Here is a 24,297-nt window from a genome sequence, read left to right on the forward strand (position 1 = left end):
CAATTTAAAAAACCTCTACTTTTGGGGGGATGCTGATGCAAAATAGGTACAAAATATTGTCCCCTAAGTTTACTATCCTGTGCCTTATTTCACAATATTGTGTTATTTTAAAATGTGGTAGTTTCTATTAATCTAGGAGTAAAATAGTAGAGAATCCTACAGAATTTTCTGGGATACATTATAAAACTATCTGGGTATACATAAAATCAAATAATTTCTTGTAGAACAAGTCAAGCATACGCCTCATGAACCATATAACCATACTTCAGTCTCATCACCTAGGATATAAACATAAGCACAGAACTTTTCAATCTGTTCACAGTTCCTTTTGAAACCTTTAAGTTCTACTGCAAAATGGGAATCGTTTTAGTGATATCTGTTATCTAACAATTATCATTCTCTGTGCCCAGCTTTATTATTTCTCCATAAAACTTTTTTTTTTTGGCTTCTTTACTAATTGCCCAATGCCAAAATGTAAACTCCATGATAGCAGAGCATTTGTATGTTTTGTTTACTGGGGTTTCCCCAGCTCCTACTAGCATTCTGTAGGCATTCAATAACAATTCATTTTGCATAAATGAGTAAATGAGTCAGCAAATAACACTTCTTAAGCATATTTAACAGGCAATATGTAATCTATGCCCTGAGCTGCTTTTCTTACACAAACCATATTCTTACTTGAACGTCATGTTGCAGAATTCCTTATCTTCATCCACTCAACTCACATTTTTAGAGCTGTAGGGAGTTTTTCATTCATTCACTCAAATATTGATAAAGCACGCACTATTTGTCAATCATTGCTTTAGTAGCTGGGGATACCTCAACAAATAAGGAAGAAAAAGTTATCTGCCTTGTGAGTTTCATTCTGCTCAAGGCAGGCACACAACAAATGATAAATATAGTAAATAGTTCAGTAATTCAGAAGAAGTAGAGACCAATGGGGAAAAGAGAGCAGCATGTGGGTGTAGGGTGAAAGACTGCCTTGCTTGGTGGGTTTCACTATTATATAATCATCTCAATGTATGAAAACAAGTTATAGATCGTGCATGTCTTTTACTCCTCTTGAGAGAGAGGACTGAAGATTTTTTTTTCATGCAACTATGTGCTGAAGTAAATTAATTACAATGAGAAAACTAAAACTACTAGCCAAAATACAGACGAATGATGGAGCCTATAGAAAATGAAATAAACATGAGAAGAACACATTTATCTTTCTGGTGTCTGGGATTCTTGGAATTTCTTGTACGAGGTGATGTGTTGGTCCATTAAAAAGTTAATTAGGTTGGTAAACAGAAATTTATTTTTATCCATTTGTTATCAGTGAAAATTTTAGAGTATGGGAAAGTATTTTAAAAAGGAGGGCATGTGTGAACTTGATCCCACCCATAAAAGCAACAACTTAATGAGTCGGTCTATTTCCTTCCATTCTTTTTTCTAGTTGGTCTTTTATTTATTTTTAATTTCTATTTCCTTCCATTCTTTTTTCTAGTTGGTCTCTTATTTCTTTTTAATTCCAAAATCGGGCATGCTCATTGTAAAAGATAAAGCCATCAAACTGTACAGAGGTGTATAAAGTGTAAAGTTCTCAAAGCATTGAGAATAAAAACACAAATAAAGCCTATACTTTCCTATCTGGAGTCTCCAAAAGTATAAATGTGTTAATATATGTTTTTTGTTTCAAAAATATGTAAATACATAGATATGGGCATATGATGACCTGTGGACAGGGGAATGAAGGAGGCTTTCATTTGCTACTTTTTTGGTTGAATGTTGACATTGACAATGTTACATGTGTACACTTAAAAATATTTTAAGATGCAAGCTGAAAGTTAGAAAAGATATGCATTAATAATACTTTACAAACTAATCAGAACACAGTAATATGGTTAACTATCAGCAGAGCATAAGTACTGTTTTCCTACCCAACTCCAACAAAAGAATAAGGTTTGAAGTCTAGTTTGCACATCAAGCTAATTACGTGGGGATGACCCACCAGTAGAAACAATGTACATTTCCTCCTTCTATTAAAACCTTTCCTAGTCATTTATTTTTTTCCTGAATTCGTCCCTAAGAATATTCAACCAGTTTATCTTCCAGAATATTCAACCAGTTTATCTTCCATCGTGTCTCAAGACGTCTCCCAATCCAATCCCTGCCACGATCTGAGCACAGCTTCATCACGGACCAAGGTGCTCACCTGTTGTGTCCTCTTGCAAGCCAACATCAAAGGCCAGTTTATCAGTTGAAGACCGAGAGGTGGACAGGCAGCACAGATACTAAAAGACACAGAATCAGTAGCTGTCACTAAACATTTATTGTCCATTCCAAGTCTAATTCTGAGCACTTACACAGCCTAAATGAGGAACAATGCTGTAGAGGAAATGTGGTTTTCTTCCCCCTCACAGAAAGACTGCAGAAATATGTCCTGTCGGTAAAAGAAGACAAGTAATTGGGGATATGTCTGTACATCTCTCACTTCATCTGATATTCACAATCATAAGCAAAAGGACAACCTGATCTGTCAGTTGGAAATCTTTCTCCCAAGCAGAAATTTGAACACTATTCACTTCTAGCTTCTAGTTTTGTTTTCATTTTTAAAATTTTAACTCTCTGAAATTTATCCAGAATTGAATTTCAAACGGTGTGTGTGTGTAGCCTGTCGCTTCACTGCAGTGAGTGTTTGTCACGTGTATACCAATGTGTGTTTCCCTAGGAGGAATGGAACTCTCCCAACACCACCATCTCCTGATTTCTTTCTCTCCCTCTTAAGTTTTCCTAACTATATATTCTTGGACATAAAATTTAGGATAATTTTTCAGGGCAACTCCTCTATCCCCACCCCAACCTCAAAATCCTCATTAAGTGTTGCAAGAATGAGAACACAAAGATGAATGCGGTATGAGCTCAAGATACACTGCCATCTACACCAACCAAGTGCAGTGCCGGAAAGAACAGGAACCCTGCAAACAGGACTCAGGGACAATGCTGGGGACTGAGCAAGCACAGACGTCCCAGAAACGAGAAGCCTAGAAAACCCCTATGATAGAATAGGGTTCACCCAGCTCAGGGGATGTCTGTGAGCATAAGGAGGCAGGTGATACACGGATTGGGGACAGATGTGCTGGCACGTTACATGGAATTCGGTGCCGTGAGGATGTAAAAATCAACTGACCTGGAGCCTCTGTCTCTTGACTGCAAACCACTGACCTCCCAAGTTATAGAAACAAGGCTTCAAGGGTCCCCAGACATTTTCCTAGCTAGTCAGGAGTATGAGTCTGACCTCAAGACGGGCAGCCCATGGTGGCCCCTGAGGGTTACAGACCTTAGATCTAAGCATATTAAATATGTGCCTTTATTTGAGAAAAAGTAACAGTGTTATAATACTGATTTCCCAGGTAAAAACTTAGTGATTGCTATTAAAGTCTTCTGCAATATTTCTCAATAATATTACAGTACCAGGCACTGCAACTGTTAGCGTACATTCTCTCCTCTTCTAAAGTTCACAGCAACTGTGAGGCACACACTATAATTATTTCACTAAATGTTAATTAAATTCTGTTAAGGGTAAAGACTTGGTCTTATTTACTACTATATCTAGCACACAGGAGGTGCTAAATAATATATATTGACTGAATGGATAAAATTTAAGCAATTACAGGCTTCAAGAAGTTTGGCAAGGTATCCAAGGCTGTACAGCATACAGGAAAGTGAGCCTGAACCCAGATCTACCAACCAGGTTCAGGCGCTTACCCATCTATATGTATCAAGGGTATTTTTCTGAAAACTGACTCTCATATTTATTATTTTATGTGTTTTCATTGCTATTGAAAGTGGAATTCCTTCCATGAAGTTCTAATGTGTGAGTGCTATATGCAAAAAGGTTGTTTTTATATATTTGTCTTCTATCCAGCCACTTAAAGTGTTCTCCTTTATTTTATTTCATACCTTACTAAGTCAGCCAAGATTTCCAGAACAATGTTAGATGCTAGCATATTCTTGGGAGGTTTTTTGTTTTGTCAAGAATGGATTCAGTGTTTGACAATTAAGTATGAGGTCATTGATTTGACATAAATATTTTCTTTATCATTGAGAAAATAATCATCAATGCTTAGTTTTTATTAGGAATTGGTATTTTTATTAAAAACCTGTTTCAGCACCTGTTAAGATGATCACAGTTTTTCTCATTTGACCTACTAATGTGATGTAGCACGTTAACATAAATGATATTAAGTCATTATTAAAATCACATCTATACTTCTCCTCTACTTCTCTTCCTATAATTTTCAATTCCATTAACCAGATTTTTCACGTCAATATTCATGATGATGAAGATTGATGATTTTTTTTTTTTTTTTTGGTATTGATATTGAGGCTATGTTTAAGCTTTTGCTCAGGAACAGTTTACACATTTTGGGAATTATCTCCTTCTTAAAAGAAATGATTATTTTATACTTCCAGGTATTGGACTATTGTGTAGTTACTAAAATAAACTTGATGAAAAATTTAAATAATATGGATAATACTTATACTGTGATAATATGTAAAAAAAAAATCTGGATATAAATTTGGTTATATAACAAGATCTCAATTATATTAAAAAAAATTTTAATGACAGCAAAGATTGAAAATTTTTAAAAAGTCCCCAACAGTTTTCTCTCATTGGTGTGATATGAAGATTTTTTCTTCTGTAATTTCCAAATCTTACAGAATGAATACGTAGTGTTTTTATAACTTAATAAAGCTTTTAAAAGAATGGAATATTTATATATTTTATTTTATACATATTTTATACATACACACACACACACACACACACGCGTATATAAATGAGAATGAGTAAATTGTGCCTGAGAGGAACCCAGTGGATAAATGGATAACTGGGTGCAAGAGGAGCTGATATGGAAAAACAAAGAGAACAACTAGTTAAGAAGGAAAAGAAGTTAGTGGAGAGTTGAAGGTGGGACTCGCAGTCAGTTTTTTATACTATTTTTCAGTAAGGATACTTTAATTCTCTAATAAGTAAACGGTTTGAAATAAAATCAGAAATGAGAACTATTTCTTACTTGACTCTTAACACCTCTCTCCTCCTAAACCTAGTCTTTCAAAAGTAAGATATGAAAAATAGAAGTCACATAATGATAGAACTGAAGGACCTTAAAGGTCCTCTAAGCTGTCATCTTATAAATGAGAAAACTAAGCAGGATATAAAGATATTAAAAAGTACATACAACCAAGCTTGTTAAAGCCATCAATGAAATGGGATTACCAAATATTTCCTGACCACATATGCACAAATGGGTCAGCATGACCACAGGGGAGATGCAGTCCACACGTGTACTCACCATGCCGCTGTAGGAATGGCGCAGCAATATGGCATGTCCATAGAGGAGCGTTCGGTGGCCACCACCTTGAGCGGTCTGCAGAGAGCAGAGAAAGGGTCGGCAAGGAAAAAAAGAGTAAATTTAACTAAGTCCATAAAAATGCTCTCTTGTTCCATGGAAAAGTTTAATGGGAAAAAATAAAAGAAGAGCTATTGCAGATGAGCAAAGTGCTGTGGAAAGAATGCTTAAATTGGGAAAAAGCTACCAAGAAAACCTTCTCCTGTGGGGGGAGGGGGCTAGCAGTTGATCTAGTTCTTAAACAATGAACTCGAGTTCAGTAAGTACCATAATTTGTAATTTTTGATTCCCAGTTATTTGTTGTCTGTATTTCCCATTACACTGTGGTCCGCGTCGAGCAGGGGCTACGGTACTTTGGGCATCGTGGTATACCAGCTTCCTTGCAAAATGCCTGGCTCGTAGTAAGGACTAAATAAATACTTCTTCAGTGAATGAGTCTTCTCAAAACACAAAATTCATCAAATCATCTTCAGGCTTAAAAACCTTTCATATCTTCCAACTGTTTACAGAAAAAGCGTCCAAATTCCTTTATACGAGATAGCGGAACGCTTCTCAAATTCTAGCAGGCTTACAAATCACCTGGAGAGCTTGTTAAAACACAGAACCCTGAGCCTACCCCCAAGATTCCGATCCAGTAGGTCTGGAGTAAACACAGAGATGTTTCATTTCAAAAATTTTCCAGATGACCCAGGTGCTGCTGTTTTGGGGACAACAGTGAGTAGTACACACATAGAGGACTTTAGTCTCAGCCCTTTCTAGCCTCGCCCCCAAATCCCTTGTGCTCCAGACAGACACACTTTCCCTGCCCCGACCTTTCTTACTGCTCTGTCTTAGAACACAATACTCCTTCCCTCTGTAGTCTTTTCCACCTCGTCGACTGCTTTAAACTCAGGTTAAGGGCTCCCTCTTCTATGAAGCTACAACCTGAGCTAAATTTGAGAAGCCAGATGGGTTCCCCGATCCAGGTGAGTAAAGGTGTCATAGGAAACAACTCCAGGGTATTAAGAAAGAGGAAGGGACCATGGGATTGCAGTGCTGGGTCGCAGAGAAACTAAACAGGAGTCATAAAGTAGATCAGGGTAACATCACGGGAGGTACAGAACATTATGCCAAGGAGGCTGCCCTTTTTTTCTGTAGGAAAAAGAGGTCTTTAAGGATGACTGTGATGTTATTGACTTATACATACTCTTAAGAAGTACAGGAGAAAGTACTTTAATATTCATTATTAGTATAGCTTTTTTACTAAAAATATATCCCCTTCCTACTGTTCCACATAATTTCTTAAAATAACTTTACATGTTATGCTTAAAAGACTTCCAAACCATTTAAAAATAGGTATTAAAAGGTACTAAAATTATGAGAAAAAAATTGCTTTACAAAAAAGGAAAGTTACTTTTTCACCTCCAGAGTGAAAAAGGGAAAAATCTACTCTGCAAAACTATATTCCTCCTAAGAATGAGGCCCTGTTTAGAGAGTACTTTTATTTTCTATAATATATTTGATTTACTGTGGCCAAGAACAACTTATTTACCTTGTCTGATTGGGACTAGTTTGGTAGGAGCTTACCTTTCCCTACCAGATATAAGTTCCAACGCTACAAGATCCAGCTGAACTTTAATGACACTAGACAGTCATACCAACCAAAACAAGATGTTTTTAGATGTTTTTAACAAGATGTTAAAGCTTTAGATTTAACCAGAGTGCTGTTTTTTCTGTAAAGCTTTGCCTGTGCATTTCATGTGTTCATATGTACATATATACATAAATGGTCAAATTGGTTAAGAGGAGATATTTTAGTATCTGAATTTTCTTTCAAAGATCTTATATATAGAGATTTTACACAGTTGTCTATTATGGATTTAACACTACAGATTTCCTCACTACTCAAATGCTAATTTATGTCACAAATTTAGTTTTAATACAATTCCTGTAAAAGTATGCAAATAATCCACACTAAATTAACTTTGTTAATTAAGAGAGCACTGTTAACACAAGTGAATATAATTTCTGTCACATGGTCTGCAGTCCTTTTCCTCTAACTTGTCATTTTAAATAATACTACTGTGATTGGCTCTGATTCAGGACAAATAAAATGTATAATTTCCACTCTTGGGCAGGCTGGATAACTTATTCAACAAACATTTATCAAAAGAATTGTGTTGTGGGATGCATCCAAAGACGTACCTTGGTTCTTTATTTGTGCTTTCTGATTTGGTCAATCAATCATATCAATTTTCTTGTTAAATTTGGCCTGGTCCTTGCTTTAAGTGAACAAATATTTATGGACTTCCTCTGATGTAGGGAACTACCGGTACTTTAAGAGGATGGTTACACCTGTTAAAGTACCGGTTACACTGGCTTAGCCACCTCCAGGGTTATTCCTTCAAGACTCTACAGCATGCTGCCTCAAAGTGGACTGGGTAATCCCCCAGGGCAATTTCAATGAGAAAAAGTTCATCACTGCTGGCTAATAACATCACAAGCAGTAGTAATTCAGTACTCTGGAACAAGGGGTCCATTTCTCCTCCGGCCACCCAAACCAGAACCTTACAAGCTCACAGTGCTATAACCATCATAACCTTTGGGAATCCAGCCAGAACCAACTAGATAGAACCAATCAAGCTAATGGACCAACAAGTTCAAGGCTAGCCCACCCCTCAAAATCGCACTTTGGAAAAATACCTTGGTGCTTTCTGAAGTTAACATGTTCACTGTTCCTTGGACTCTAAAACACAGGCAAAGTAAGCGGTGCTTTCCATTGCACCAGTTAAGAGAAAAAGTAGAAAGTTAAATTTTATGTAACAAACTTTGTGTTCACATTCATGTCACCTATACTTTAGTCCTACTGATTCTCCAGTAAACATTATACAAAAGAAACACTTTTTTCTATTCATTCAAAAGATATTTATCGGGTATCTTCAAATACTGTATCTGAGAGGTACACTATCTGATGTCAAGGGTATTAGGCATAATAGGCTCACAGCTTGTTTTCCTCTGCCTTCAAAATGAGAGTTTTCTCTAATTATTCATTCATTCAACAACTATAAACTGAACCCATGCGTTTCCTTACCAAAGACTTGCACACTAACAGCAAAGAAAACAGAAGTTTAAGAACTAATTCTCTCTGCATTTCTTACCACCTCCAACTACATGTCGGATTATCAGGTCTTTTTAGTAAAAGCATTACCTGGAACTTACATGTCCTTGACATACATTTCCGAGTGTGACTTGGGCCCTACCTGTTTCTGAAAATGCAACGATCTGTCCCTCACACCCCAGCTCTCCCCTGTGATTGGCTGGGCCTGTGGTATGGTTGGTGAGCTGTGAACAGCCCTCTATGGCCCCTCTGCAGATCCTGAAGTTGGCTTCTGCTAGACTGCTGTAGCCTCCCATAGGTGAAGGGGGTTTACGCTAAGGGGCTGTTGTTCTTTCAGGGAAAAACACCACCAACCCAAGGTAACAACTACCATTTCCAAACTCCTCCCTCTAAATATTTCTGGTGTCAGAGAGCCAAGAATCACTTAATAAAGGGTAAAATTGAACTTTCTGAAAATATCAGTTAAAAAAGTTTTTCCAGTTCTGTGCGTAGGTTTGGTCCCAGGACCCCTGAGATGACTGACAGGGCTAATATTAAACGATAGCGTAAAAAAGTTGAACTGGTGAACTGTAAGTGGATAAAAAAAGTTCAGAGTACGTTCAAACAAAATCTAAGCAACAAAGCTGTACATATTCTAAACAAACCACACTTCAATTTTTCCACAGATTATTTTAATACCAATTTGGTATTATTAGGTATTCCTATGCCTTGAGCTTTCCAGCATCTTGGCCCAAAATGTGCAATCAGGGTACCCATATTGTAAGCAGAAGCTCTGATGGAAATACTTCTACATTTACATTTATTCAGAATAAGATGCAGTCATAAGGTATCATTTATTAATCTGTTATCCTCCTCTATGGGGAGGGGAAAATTGGATCATTGTAGCTACCTTTGAGGTACCACTGTTACAAGCTTAAAATACAACAGCAGAAAAGCATAGTACATAAAACCAGAATAGTAATGACTGAGATCAGCTCGAGAGGTTTAAACATGCATAAACATTACTGGCTATGTTTTTCTGTTGTTTGGGGTGTTTTTCCTCCTCTGTGTTTAATAAAGTATGTTCGTACCACATATTTGCTTAATGCGTCTTTAGTGTCATTGCTATTTAAAACCATTTAATTTATTAACTATATAACACCTAAATATTATAAGGTTTTCTGTTTTACTAATCATTTTTTCTGTACAAAAATGCTATGCTAATCAATGTAGGACATTTCTCATAATTCCAGGCCCTTATTATTCAAGAGGTTTTTTTTTTTTTTTTTTTTTAAATAAATCAGAGCTTCCCTGGTGGCTCAGTGGTTGAGAGTCCGCCTGCCGATGCAGGGGACACGGGTTCATGCCCTGGTCCCGGAAGATCCCACATGCCGCAGAGCGGCTGGGCCCGTGAGCCATGGCTGCTGAGCCTGCGCGTCCGGAGCCTGCGCTCTGCAACGGGAGAGGCCCGCGTACCGCAAAAAAATAAATAAATAAAAAATAAATCAGACTCTACAGGAGAACTTTTCTATATCCCTTGATCATTATAACACACCATTTCAGAAGAAAAACAATGAAATCTTAAAAAGAGTTTACTGCTTAGGTAATACTAAGCTACACAACCAACGTTTAAAACGAAAGACAACAACAAAAAGGAATTTGCCTTGGAGAACTTCTTTCATAGTGCTCAGATATTTAAGCAGGGAAGCTTTTAAGTTTACCTTCAAATACAAAGAGTGATACTCGGGTAATGAGTTGTTTCAGGGAGGAAAAAAAAAAAAAAATCTCTGTGCGTAAGCCTTCACATCATCTGAACGTGACTTTCCAATGCAAATGTGAACAGCACTAGACAGAGGAGGAGCACAGAACTGCTGGCCTGGCATCTGGTCCACCTGGGGTCCCCGGCAGCAGGAGCCATGCAAACAGCCCTGCCATCTTCAGTAGTGAATCATATAACAGGTTCAAAGGATGATTATAATAATTAATGAGAAATCTGGCTTCAGTGCAAAATAAATATGTTTGACAAACCAGCTGACCACTGTCGAGACAGCCACTTGGCATTAGATGGCTAACTTGTGAGGGAGGGTGTCTTAACCAAAGGTCTCCAGAGGGAACAGACCAGGACTAGGACAGGACTAACTGATCACTGCTCAGTGCCACCAGCAGAAATGAGCACCTGCGACAAGGAAGCATCTGGCTTGTTCTAGGAGGTTCTAACGATGTGTGTCCAGGTCTGAAAACCAAAGCAAGTCACGACTGAAAAGTGAAAAAGCTGCATAAAATTTAGCATCCTTTTCCTTGTAATTGGTTTAAATTACTATAGTTTAATGCATAGGCCCTCGCTTAGTCAAATTCTAACCTTTCCAGATGATCCAATGCAGGTATGAAAATAAGTCATTGGGTTTCTGGCCTTGCGGTTAAAAGAAGTCAGAGCTTAATTATATTACATCAGGTACACCACCTGGTTTAAACCAAATGGACATCATTCTTCTATTTGCATTGATTTTTATATGAATCAGCTCTCATGAAAGAGCTTGAGGTACATGCTTCAGGAACTAAGCCATTTACTGTTCTCCAAGGAATCACAGAAATGGCATAGACAAAGGATTTGAATAGCAGTGAGATGATAAAATGAGTACAGTAAATGCAGATTTAGCAAAAGCAAAACTGCTAATTTTTAAAAAATCAAACCCAATTTCATTATTTATTTATTTAGCCTTGTCGCGCGGCATGCAGTATCTTAGTTCCCCTACCAGGGATCGAACGTGTGCCCCCTGTGCCCCCGGCAGAGTCTTAACCACTGGACCGCCAGGGAAGTCCCCTTCATTATTTATTAATATTTGCAAAGAGAGAACATATTCTTGTTTTCTGCGGTTGATAACATTTTCCCAACCAAATCCCTTGTTTCGTGATCTGCCTCACTGAGCAGTTCATGTCCTCACTTCCCAAGGTAATAACAATAGTTTCCACTGAAAAATAATGGCTGGAATTATTTGAAATTTTGGAAAATGTTTTGGGTCCTTGTTGATAGGGACTTCAAGTAAGTGTTCTGCTCTGTCACCCTATCCAAACTGTCAAATTCTTAATGTTAACGAATAGGTTCCATGTGTCAATACAACGCTCCTGGTTCAGAGTTTTGTCAAATATGAATGTAACGCCACAGAAAATGAATCCTTTGCTTCCTTTTCTTCTAAGCAACCTTTTAAATCTACATCCAGAATTTTGATTTCACACTTTTCAGAGTTTATATCTTCTGAAATTTTTGAATATATTAAGCCTTCATTACCTGAACACAATCAATTTCTCTACACAATTTTCCTCAGCTTTTAGGATAAAAATTAAATTTCATGAATGTTACATGAGAAATGTAGCAGGTATATAAAAATGAAACAACACATTTCTACTTTTTCTCTCAAATAATGACATTCTCTTTTTTCCTCTCTTTTCCCTACACGTGTCCTTCAATGACATGACCATGGATATTACTCTTCTCTTTTAGTTTGTCTCTCTTAAAACCTTTTGGTTTTTCTAATTTGATTGAGGAATAAAAAGAAGTCAAATTATTTTCACATCTCCTGGAGTAAGTAGTTCACTAGGAGCTTCTTGGTGCCTCTCCTAATTTAGCCTCTTCTAATTTTCCAGTGTATGAATTTGCTATTGTATTCATGCAACAGTGCATAAACACAAAACAGCCAATATAATTCCCACAGTGAAAATTCTAGATGGAGAACGACAGAAAAAAAATCTGTGTCAATGGGAGAAATTCCTAACGTTGGCTAAGTAAGACTTAGTATGTCACAATATGACCCAAAGATGTCAAATGTCAATAAATGTAAACATGGGATGTATTTACTGAAATTTAAAAGTTTTGATTTAATTTTTGAAAACTTTAAAATGTGAAGAAAAGTGCCATGAATTCAAAAATTAAATATGAGTAACCAAACATACAAAGTATTACATATACAGCAGATGATCCAATGCCTTACCTTCATCATGAATTTCTGTAGGGGCATAAGGAAAAGAGAAAATATTAAAGATACATTATTTCAAAGACATTTTAAAATATCTTATTTTTAGACTCCACTGTTCTAAATGGAGTTACATGAACAATAAACAAAAAAACATTCACTGTGTTGTCACAACAAAACTTAATATCAACTACATGCTAGAGAAAAGGTGTGGCAAGCCAAACTCTTTTTTAGAATGCTTCTACATTAGTTCTTTCTTTTCTGTGAAAACATGCTACTTGACTTTAATGCGTGATTTAATTTACAGCATATTTAAGCACCCAAAAAACAGTATAATCCTAAAATTATATTCTGACAATGCTTTAAAAAATTTTTCATCTCATCTGTTGCATAAAAATGCAGTAATATAAACAGCAACCCAACTAACTTAAGTAAAAATAGTGGATTAGAAACAGGTACGGTAGACCATCAATTAATATGCTGTGATGAGCTGCCCATATTTCATGCAAAAATGACAAAAAGCAATTCTTTAGATACTACATATTGTGATATGTGAATTTCAAAGAAAAACCACAGAACTTTTCTCTTTTTCTCTTGACTCGGCCACTTCTCATGATTTACATTATAACAGCTCTTTTTTTCTTCTACAAAACATAATATGTACATATCGATATATTCCTTCCTTTTTCTTTAGACCCATAAAGTTTCTTTGACTTCTTACTCCTGGGAGAGGTAAACAGATGAAAAAGAGCAAAGAAGGAAAAATGATAGTATGTTTCCAAACTTAGGGCTACATTTAGCTGTCAGGTGCATGTGAGTCCTACAGAGGAAAAAATACACACATCCACATTAGTCTTCAAGAAAACAGCAAGGGAAAGTTTTCTAACATAGATGTTAAATACCACACTTGTTTCCCTGAAACATACATACATAGTAATATATGTATATTACTAAATGGCAATTCTATTATGACTGCTTTTTTTCATTTTCAATATTATAATGTTAAGGAAAAATTGTCAAGAACCATTTCATTCTCAGCTTAGAAAATATAGGCTGTGTAGTTACATTTTTGTAGCTAATATCCGTGGTAAATGATATCAAGGAACTTTATTTACTCCATGTTGATACTGACTAATCACATGCCTACCTGTGATCACCAGTGATGCAGATATCACTGAGGAATTAGGGGAAATCATTTAAGCCTTAATTCAAAGAAAAACAAAAATCCAAAATTTTGCTACAGAAAATGGTTTATAATAGAAACTTTCTTCATGAGATTTTTGGGTTTTTAACTCATTTAGGTTTTAGAGATTTTTCGTTCAGAAATGTCTTCAGTCTGACTTTGTCAGCTACCTAGGTGGAACTACTTTAGAATTGTAGAACATAGAAAAAAAAGTCATCTAGTTACTGAGGTCTGCTCTTCGTCATTTTTAGTTGTGTGCGAATACAGGATGCACAAGTCACAGAGAAGAGTGATCTGGACACAGGATAAAATAAAATGAATGCTGTAAATTAGCAAAGACTAAGACGGCCATCTACAGAACGAGAAAGAAGAGCAGATGTATCAGACACGCATTATTTTCAGGACAATCAGGAACATGAAAGATTATCTGTGGCAGTACTGACTTGAACTTTTTGTACAAATCATCTATTGGTCCATCTATTTGACTTATTACATTAGAAGATATTCAAAAGGGATCATTCAAGGGCAAAGAAGAAGTCAAAATACATTAATATATAAAGGAAAAATATATTATTTTAATCTCAATGTAAAGACTGCTTAAGTATGATAAAGAGCAACAGAAAAAGAATGAAAATTAAAATCCTTTACAAGTTGATATGACAGAAAGAGAAAAGAAACTCATGCATGAAGATAAATATTGAAACAGCCTCAATTTAGGTGTAAAGCATTATCATTTTTATGCTTACAATAAGTTTAATAAGGAAATCAATTATTTATTTTATTTATTTATTTTGCGGTACGCGGGCCTCTCACTGTTGTGGCCTCTCGCGTTGCGGAGCACAGGCTCCGGACGCGCAGGCTCAGCGGCCATGGCTCACGGGCCCAGCCGCTCCGCGGCATGTAGGATCTTCCCGGACCGGGGCACAAACCCGCGTCCCCTGCATGGGCAGGCGGACTCTCAACCACTGCGCCACCAGGGAAGCCCGGAAATCAATTATTTAAGAGCTAAAATTTCATTAGACAAGATACAGAGATGGATAATTATAAAGACAGAGTCCAGGCATGGTGCTTTCTGTCTTAGAAGAAATTTGGGGATGAAAATCAATTGACACAGAAACACAAAGTGGGAAATTTTAGTTCTTTAGGGCAAAACTACGAGTGGCAGTAATTCAGTGTCCCAAGTTTAGTTTAATTACTTCAGAATGGACAACTCAGATGAAGCTTCAAATGTGACCAAGAGCTGGGGACATAAGCACCCCCCCCCCCCCCCATTATGCTAGACTAACATGAAAACCAGGAAGAGAAACAGCAATCCTTATGTTCTAACTCAAACAAAGATGGCCCTGGGAGTCTCATGGATGATAAAAAGAAGCAGAAGTCTTTGCTCTATATGTCACTTGATCTAGTAGATCTGAAAACCCTAAGGGATTTTCTTAGCATATGCAAATAATTATGACTAGAAAAACAAATCAAATAGCAATACTTTAGTCTGAAAATTGTAATCAAACATCAGACATCAAGAGACTGCATAATTATATTCCATCTGTTACTGGTACAAAGAAAGAAACAGAAATTGAGGTGATGTACAAACTTCCTCTACCATAATTTTGCCTTTCAGTTCAAACTTGGATTTTTTTTCACTGTTATTTCAGGTTTGTGAAATGACAAATGATTACAAAAATTAATTCCTCTATAAACGGGCCTTTCTTAGAAGTTTTAAAAGAACCTTTGCTAAAATGTCTTCTTAAAAATTATATAGATGAGGAAATAGTAACAAAGCAACAAAATAAACATTTTGGGGCTACTAAAAAAGAATTATCGGGCTTCCCTGGTGGCGCAGTGGTTGGGAGTCTGCCTGCCGATGCAGGGGACACGGGTTCGTGCCCCGGTCCGGGAAGATCCCACATGCCGCGGAGCGGTTGCACCCGTGGTCCATGGCCGCTGAGCCTGCGCATCCGGAGCCTGTGCTCCGCAATGGGAGAGGCCACAACAGTGAGAGGTCCGCGTACCGCAAAAAAAAAAAAAAAAAAAAAAAAATTTATCAAATAGGACAATCTGAGAGACTAGGGCAAAATTTTGCCTCTGGAGTCCTAACATGAAGTTTCCACTGAGGCAGCGAAATGTCCTACTCTGCACACCAAATATCCATCAGACTTAAGCCTCTTCTGTCATCTTTTTTCTCCTTGTATCAAGATGCTAGGATTCTCCATAATCCTCCAGCTGGTCTTCTCTCCTCTGTGAATGAGGATACATGTGGTAAATTTCATTATGTTGAGAAAAGGAAAAAATATTTCACCACTAAAGACTTGGGTTTGTTGGTGGCTTTTTTATAATTAACCATGCTCCCCCAGAATTTTAGAGGGCAAAAGAAATTTAAGATTAACAATTCCAAGTTCCAAACATATATCAATATATACTATCTAATAGCATATGTGGGTGTATCTTTGTGAAAAATCTCAACAATTTCTCTTATGATGAAGATATCCTATGTAAATGCTTAACTTTCTAAGACTTCCCCACTGAAAATCCTCAAGACTGCACTGATTGACAGACATGTTGATGGTGGGCCCAGAAAGCGTCTAAAAGAGGGTTCTGCTTTTAGCCCATGAAAAAGCAATTATACATATTATGATACAGCCCGTGGCAATGCTCTTGCATTACTCATATTAATGACCATCACTGGCAGCTAGTGATATGTGTATGCTGGTATTTTTTAATAAGAATTCAGTATAATTTGGGGGCAGATTGGGAGCAACTGCTGTCTGTTTCAACCTATCAACAACTCTTTATAGACAGTGTCTAAATGGACTGTCTTTTCTCTCATGTGTAAGGGTCTGACATATATATGTATATATAATTATCCAGTTCTTCTTTAGAAGAATAAAGGAAAATAATTCTGATAAGCTACTATAAATCCTCATCTTTTATCTCTGTGACACATTTATAAATCACTGAGCTGCATGAATGTCTAAAATATGAAGTAGAAAAGCTATTGAGGGCTTTTTTTTTTTTTTTGGCAGTATGTGGGCCTCTGACTGCTGTGGCCTCTGCCGTTGCGGAGCACAGGCTCCGGACGCGCAGGCTCAGCGGCCATGGCTCACGGGCCCAGCCACTCCACGGCATGTGGGATCTTCCCGGACCGGGGCACAAACCCGTGTCCCCTGCATCGGCAGGCGGACTCTCAACCACTGCGCCACCAGGGAAGCCCGAGGGCTTCTTCCTTTCCCACCTTTCTCTCAATCAAAAACCAACAAACTGATCTCTACGGAGAGTATGTGGATCATAATGACCTGAGGACCTATAAAGCCTGCCCTACACTCAGAGCACCACCTACCTAGAAAAAATTGTCTCTATCAGGATATAGAAGATTCTGTATATTTTTTTCAAAACCATTTCAAACATGATTGAATCTTGATAACATGAGAGCACTTCATAGACCCTCACATCATAGTAGCTGCACGAAAAAATGCATTATTAAAACTACTCTCAGAAACATTTGAAAGGATTTTGTATTTTAATAATTCCAACAGCATCAACATATTTTTTAATAGGGATGAGACATCATTTGGTCTACAGACAATGCTTCACATACAACAATATGACAATGTTTTCCATCCCTTTATTGTCCCCAGCTCCATCCATGACTGCGATCCCAGGCCTCCATGCTAGAAACCAATGCTAGAGGTTAGGGGGCTAGAGGGCTGAGGGTGGAGTAGATGGAAGTAACAATTCATCACGTTTTAATGCAGAACTCACAAATGTTATTCCCTCTTGAAGTATGAAGAGCAGCATCTGATGACTCAATGAGCTCTTGATTAAACACAAATGCCCAAAGGTGCTCAAAGAGACGCGGGAAAACAGCTAGAGGGTGGAAGGAAGGGAGGAGGAGGGGGGAGAGAGAGAGAGGTTGACTGACGTGTGATGAAGTTTCCAGAATGATGCTATGAGAAAATTTATAAAGAAGCAAGTCTAATTTTCAATATATTTAAGTTTTATAAGGCTTCTAAAAGTCTCAATCTGGGGTTGTCACCTATGTTCTGTAGACAAGCAAATATAACGGGGTCTTAAAATAGGACACCTGTTTCAGAACAAAGTAGTGGCAAATACTCTCATATTCCAAACCACACTGGGATACCACCCAAACAGGGACACCAAAGCAGGTGGCTGAAAATCCAACTGCTGCCCTAAGCTGGCCCCCAGCTCCAGTCTCTCCGGAGAGGCTGGAGAGCAAAGAGATGGTTTCTTAGAGAGAGGTGTTGGTTGGCTTGGAGTCCTGTTTCCCCAGAGCTTGCCCTCAGCTCAAGCCTAGAGAGGGTGGCTTCAGGGATACCTGTGTCCCAGCAGAGTAACGTTACAACTGGCCAGTGACCACACTGCCAAGAGCAAATGGGGGCCACGCTAGATGGAGCCAGCCTGGGACTGTCTTCAATGCCACCAAGAGACCAGGGATGAGGAGGTCATCACTGCTGATCAGCTAGAGGATGGGGCACATGGATGCAGCAAGAGAACCCCAGCTCAGAGGTTTCCGGTGACAGCATCTCCACTGGTCACCGCCCAACTACCCAGAGAGAAAGTCAGCTGAAAACACCTGACCAGCCCCATGAATGACAGGCTCATCAAAGAAGACCTGCCTGCCAACTTTCCTCTTCTCCTTGCCAGGACACCCTGAGAGGGTCAGAAGCCGCAGGCAATGCGCAGGCGTGTGTGGGAACTGGCAGAGGGAAGTGAGACGCAGATTCCTCCCTACTCCCCACCTGCTCCAGGCTCCTGCCGGGAGAGGCCTGAGCTGTAACTAGAATTAACGTCAAGAGTGTTCCACTACACAGGACTGGGCATTTTAATTACTGAAATGAGACTTATGTGACTTGAAATGGCTGGGGGGGTGCTTCATTGTCTATGAGAAAACATAGAACCCGTCCTAACTTAACCCAGGGCACGCAGGAGAATGAGCCCCCAGAGCAGGTAGGTAGGCAGGGGATTCAACTGTTTTCTGTTACCCTTCAAGTAACAGAAAAAGGTAACAAATTCTACCTGTGACAGTAGACTTTCAAGCTCCCTATGGCAAGCGCCTAAGATTTGACCTATACGGGTCTTCAAAGAAAGAAACAGCTCAAATCTAAAATTTACTGAGACCTATACATATAGTGATTATCAGTTACCCAGAGCAAATCCAGCTGGATATTTTCATTATATGATATCTCAATGAAGGTACATTTCAGCATTGATACGTCTTATCATTAACATAACAGTAATATTTTAGAACCAGAAAGGGCTAGCCCAGATTCTAATCCTATAAACAAGGAGACGAGACGAATGCCCACAAATAGCTGACACAGGTTATGAAGTGAGTCACAGAGCTAAACGGCATGACTGTCAGCTCAATGTTACCGCCAATACTTTCTCAGGACTAGAAAGCAATCTCTAAGGTAAAGGTTTGCAAATAAACCTACTAAGAACAAATTTTGAGATGAGAAATCCCTATGAAAATGAGAGGGAGAAAATTCACATAGCAAGGCACTTCAAAAAAGCAACCAAATGCAGAGGAAAGAATAGGGATATTTCTAGACAGCGGGAGAAAGGGGGTTTATTCATTGAAATATTCTATTTCCAAAGGAATTTAAGTGGCTTGAGTGGCTGGCTAAAGAACTACTGATTTGGATACAGCACAGGGACACTGGAACGGAAGTGAAGGGATAAAAAGATGAGACAGGGACTTCTTTGAGGATGGCTAATCTTGGGGAAGGAGCACAAATAGGTGAAACACATGTTCTTAGAAACAGGTTTCCATCCCCAAGACAAGAATTCGGATCAGAATTTTAACTAGAGGCAGAGAAGAGAGGAAATTTCAAAAAGAAAGAGCTGAACAAAATTAATAGCTTAGTTATGAAGAAACAGATGATGAATTAAAATTATTTCCAGAGTTATAACATAGAAGTAGTAGTTCTCAAAAATCCATACATGGGGGGCTTCCCTGGTGCCGCAGTGGTTGAGAGTCCGCCTGCCGATGCAGGGGACACGGGTTTGGGCCCCGGTCCGGGAGGATCCCACATGCCGCGGAGCAACTAGGCCCGTGAGCCACAACTACTGAGCCTGCGCGTCCGGAGCCTGTGCTCCGCAACAAGAGAGGCCGTGACAGTGACAGGCCCGTGCACCGCGATGAAGAGCGGTCCCTGCTTGCCACAACTAGAGAAAGCCCTTGCACAGAAATGAAGACCCAACACAGCAAAAATAAATTAATTAATAAACTCCTACCCCCAACATCTTCTTTAAAAAAAAAAAAAATCCATACATGGGTGTCATTATAATGGAAATGGTAAATTTAATAAACAAAACTTTCTTTAAGTATAAAGGGCTGAAAGAAGTTTAGGAAACAGGGCAGTTGTTTGGGAAACACAAGTGAAAGGCTACTGTAAAGACAGCAAAAGTCTCAAGATGTTGCCTCAGGGTAACTGCATCCCAGAATGAGGGAATATAATGAAAGTAAAATGAAGTCATCAAGTAAGCCAGTATTAGCTGATTCACCATAGTAAGTCACAGGGCAAATACGAACAAAACAACACAACATGAAGGGCCTCACTGTTTTGCACACAAAGTGGATCAGGAATATCAATGTTGGTGAAACTCTAATTTCCATTCAGCATTAAAAGGAGTTCAGAATTGGAAGGATCTTTCCCTTTCCCTCTGTCCCCCTCCCTCTCTCCCTCCCCCCCTCTCTCTCAATAGTTGAAGAAACTGAGACCAAGAATAGTAACATAATTTGGCCATATCACTTTGTCACACTGTTGGTCTCCAAATTAGCCTCCAGAATCCTGCAGCGGTTAACTTTCTTCGTGATATTTTCTCATTCACCTTCACTTTTTAAGATTGTATGAATATGTATAAAGCCTTTTTCTATAGCACATGGGAAAATACGAGAGCTAAGCAGTAGGATTCTAAGATTAAACAGTCGAGATTTTTCGGTAAAAGATACACAATATTAATAATAAAAGCCTTCTCATTGACCAGAAGCCTATCATAACGATAAAGCCGATTACACAGAGACTATAATGCTCCAGGGATAGAGAATATTTTAGTAGATTCCATTTCAGAAGAAGAAAACTAGAAACTTCTAAAGGTTCTAACTGGAGACTGGTAAAATACGTGTTGACTACAACAGAGCAGTTATTTTGAATACTCATAGTACCAGCCACACTAGGAAGCGAAACAAAAAGATTAGAGGCAACAGCAAACATGCACCCATTTATATCACGATCTCTTTGTAAATACGTGGAAACACATACCCATTTTTTCACATCAACTTTCTGTGGAAAGAAAAAGTCAAAATAGTAACAGGCACACAAATAAGTAGCTAGCAAGGTTTTAATTACTGTCATTTAAATAAACTGAAATGTGGTCCCTGCACCAAAACCTACTTCCAATTCTGAAGGATCTGAAACAGTATCCAAACTTTTAATTAATAACATTTAATCTCCTCAAAACACACAAATTTCAATTAATTTAGTAATCATAACTTCAAAAGGCATTAGGCTGAATATGTACCAGGTACATGAAATAACAATAATCTAGTATATTCAAAAGCAAACGTGAACATTTACCTAATTCTCAAACCTACAGGCCTTTGATTTAGGAACCACTATTCTCCTCTAACTATAAAAATGTATTTAACGAAAAAGATCAGTTTAGAAATACAGCATCTAAGAATAAATCTCTGATGAAATAGAAGTAAAATTTCTCTTAGCCCAATCTTTCTAGCATTATATAAATGTTCACAGTATAACAAAAGGCATGCTTTGTCAAATAATTCTGAAACTGCATCAGAATCCAAGTATTGTTTAAAATGTAGTTATTAATGAATGCATGTTAGCCTCATACGACTCTTTAAAAATTAAGTGAATATAATTATATCCAAAGTGTAAAACAGAATAAAAAGCCATATGTCAACGACTGCTTCTACAAGGCCCTAAGATTCCTAGCAAATCAATCCGAATTTAAAAATCTCAACACTGAGGGATATACTCTCTCTCAAAGGTAAGTTTCCATAATCAACCTCCCTTCTTTAGCACATATGATTGGGGATCAGTGAAACTTGAGGTCTGTTTCAGACTCTTCATGCATTTACGTGTACTTGCAATTCTTTTTTCTTTAGAAAATTCATTCATCAGGTCCAAAGCTCATGCTACTTCGCCATAACTAAGAATCTCCACTCCTTATTAACAAGCTTCAAGAAGGAAATGCGCGTAAGATGCATATACATTGTGATTACTTTTTAAATGCTATAAAGTGATATAAAAATATCAACCTAAATACACAGGTGGGATTGTTCTGAAGGCCCAGTGAGAGTCAATAGATTCAACAGATTACTTACAACAGAGCATTTTGGCTTCGTCAATAATTTATTTAGTCTTCAGAAAAATCTCTTCTAAGCCTACCCCCAACCTCTGAATTTACAAACACATTGTTATTTAAGAAAGAATACTTTAATGAATGGAAAGCCCTGGCTTTCACTGTAAGTTTTCAAGATACTTAGCTGTTACCCAAAGCTCAAGTCCTCATTTTAAGCATGAACCTATTAAAGTGATGAATCAATTTCTTTAGATCCTGGGGCACAGGGAAACAATTTAGTCATGTCCAGTATAATATAATTATCATTCACTTTTCTACCTTTAAAAGGACAAATTCTTATATTTATTCTCTTCCATGAAAAATAACTTAAGGAAATGTGAAATGATTTCCCTTTCATGTTTATCAGGAAACCAGGATATGCCATGCTTTATCAATGATTAACAAAGACATTCTACCATCCCATCATTATTTTCACATCAAAATTTTAAATATACCCACACACACACATACACACACACACTTGCATCAGTGCAAAGATAAAGTGTTGTGGGAATTTCCTAGAAGAAAGAGAAATTGTAATCAAGAGTCATAGTTCCTAGTATTAGTAACAGAAGCTCTTTAATGATCATCTATATTACAAAAGTGAAACTTTTTTAAGCAGCAAGAATTAGCAATAATATAACAGATTCAGTATCCAAATACCCAAAGAAAGGCTTAGCAACAGCATGTGCTGGGAGTGAATTTTCAGCTAAACACAGAAGACAAGACAAATGGTCCACAGAGTTAAAAGACTGATAAAGTACAATAAAGCTGTAATTATGCATAAGCGATGCAGAGCAATTTCATGACACATCTCTTATGAATGTTATCAAGAATTATTTAATTAAATGCCTACAAACAGTGAAGAAGAGAATGATTTATATGACGCTAATCAAGGAAAGGAAATATAAAGCTCACAATGAACTTGACCAATTTTATAGTTTAAACAGTTACCAAATCCATAAAGCATGTAAGACAAATGAGTACTTATTCCAATAATTTTTTATCCAAGTATGTGGGATTTTTAAAAAACATACTGATTCCATTAATTTAGAGAAGATAAATATTTTACCAACTGTAGGAAACAGCATTAAATATTTTAAGACCAACAAATGAGCAAATTTATTTTCAAATAAAAACACAATTTCCATTAAGGAAAATAAAACAGTCATTTAAATAGCAACTTGACTAAGCAGAGAGGACAGAAGTTAAGAACATAATACAAAAGTAATTAATTATAAATTATATCATATGACGTGACATCTCCATTTTTGTATTCATGTTTTAATATGTACATTTAATTAGTATATTTTAATAATTGTAAATATATTTAATTAATATAGAAGTTATAAATTAGGGCACAAAACATGAACTATTCCATACCTATAAAAATGAGTTTGGTTGCTTCTTCCAAGTTGCTTATTTTACTGTTTAAGGTAAAGAATGTTATTATTATTAAATCTATAGGTCATATAGTAAGGAGTTACTATGTGCCAGGCTTTGAGCTGAACACTTTACACGTAATCTGACTGACTGCATTTTATACATGAGGAAACAAACGACATATAAATGTGTTACACACTTTCCTCAACAACAACAACAAAGTTGTTGGAAAAAAAGGATGGAGCTTCATCTTGAAATTGGGTCTTCAACTTGAAATCCCCACTCTCCTAAGCTCTACTATGTATGCCAAAAACAAGATATGTCATCTTTTTTCTCTTTTGTTTCAGATTTTTAGTCTCTATTTAATTTGGAATTATTCACCAGCCTATTTCTTATGGTAAGTGCCACCTAATACCATGTGTTAACATCAAGATAAGAGAATGTAAAATGAACCTAGAGATTCTTATGATATCGAACATGTTATTTAGTTTCAGTTATTCAAATAGCATGTCTGGTTTTTCACATAGATAAATTTCTAGATAATTACAACACAACAATAAAACATCCAACATAAATATAACGTTTTTAATATCAAGGCATAACATAAGAAAAGTAATTGAAATATTTAATACATACCTACAATCCATTACCCTGCTAAGTTTTGAAAATAATAAATTAGAGAAAAGTGAAAAACAAAATCTACTCTACCCTATAAGTAATTCTCCACCATACATGTTGTTTATTATTAAGATTAGGGGGGAAAACTTGAAAAATCTGCACACTGTGTTCCAGGATTCAAAACATAATGAAGTCGTTTCAATTTCCTAAAAGTAAAACTATGATTTGGAGGGCCCACATTTTTAATAAATACAAATTCAGAAAAATATATCTAAAGCAGTGGTACAC

At 37.2% G+C, this 24,297-nt stretch overlaps 1 protein-coding gene across 1 annotated transcript in view; it reads right to left on the reverse strand.

Moving 5' to 3' along the window:
* The window catches only part of RYR2 (ryanodine receptor 2), a 510,050-nt gene that overhangs the window by 413,245 nt on the left and 72,508 nt on the right, over positions 1 to 24,297 (reverse strand). Inside the window, exons 4-7 of the mRNA XM_073793696.1 lie at positions 20,907 to 20,923; positions 12,462 to 12,476; positions 5,343 to 5,417; positions 2,198 to 2,276 (exon numbers count right to left, since the gene is read on the reverse strand). Coding sequence (XP_073649797.1) covers positions 2,198 to 2,276; positions 5,343 to 5,417; positions 12,462 to 12,476; positions 20,907 to 20,923 — 186 coding nt within the window. The remainder of the gene's footprint in view (positions 1 to 2,197; positions 2,277 to 5,342; positions 5,418 to 12,461; positions 12,477 to 20,906; positions 20,924 to 24,297) is intronic.

The sequence above is a fragment of the Tursiops truncatus genome, chromosome 16, assembly GCF_011762595.2.
Source record: "Tursiops truncatus isolate mTurTru1 chromosome 16, mTurTru1.mat.Y, whole genome shotgun sequence".
In the NCBI taxonomy this organism is placed as follows: domain Eukaryota; kingdom Metazoa; phylum Chordata; class Mammalia; order Artiodactyla; family Delphinidae; genus Tursiops; species Tursiops truncatus.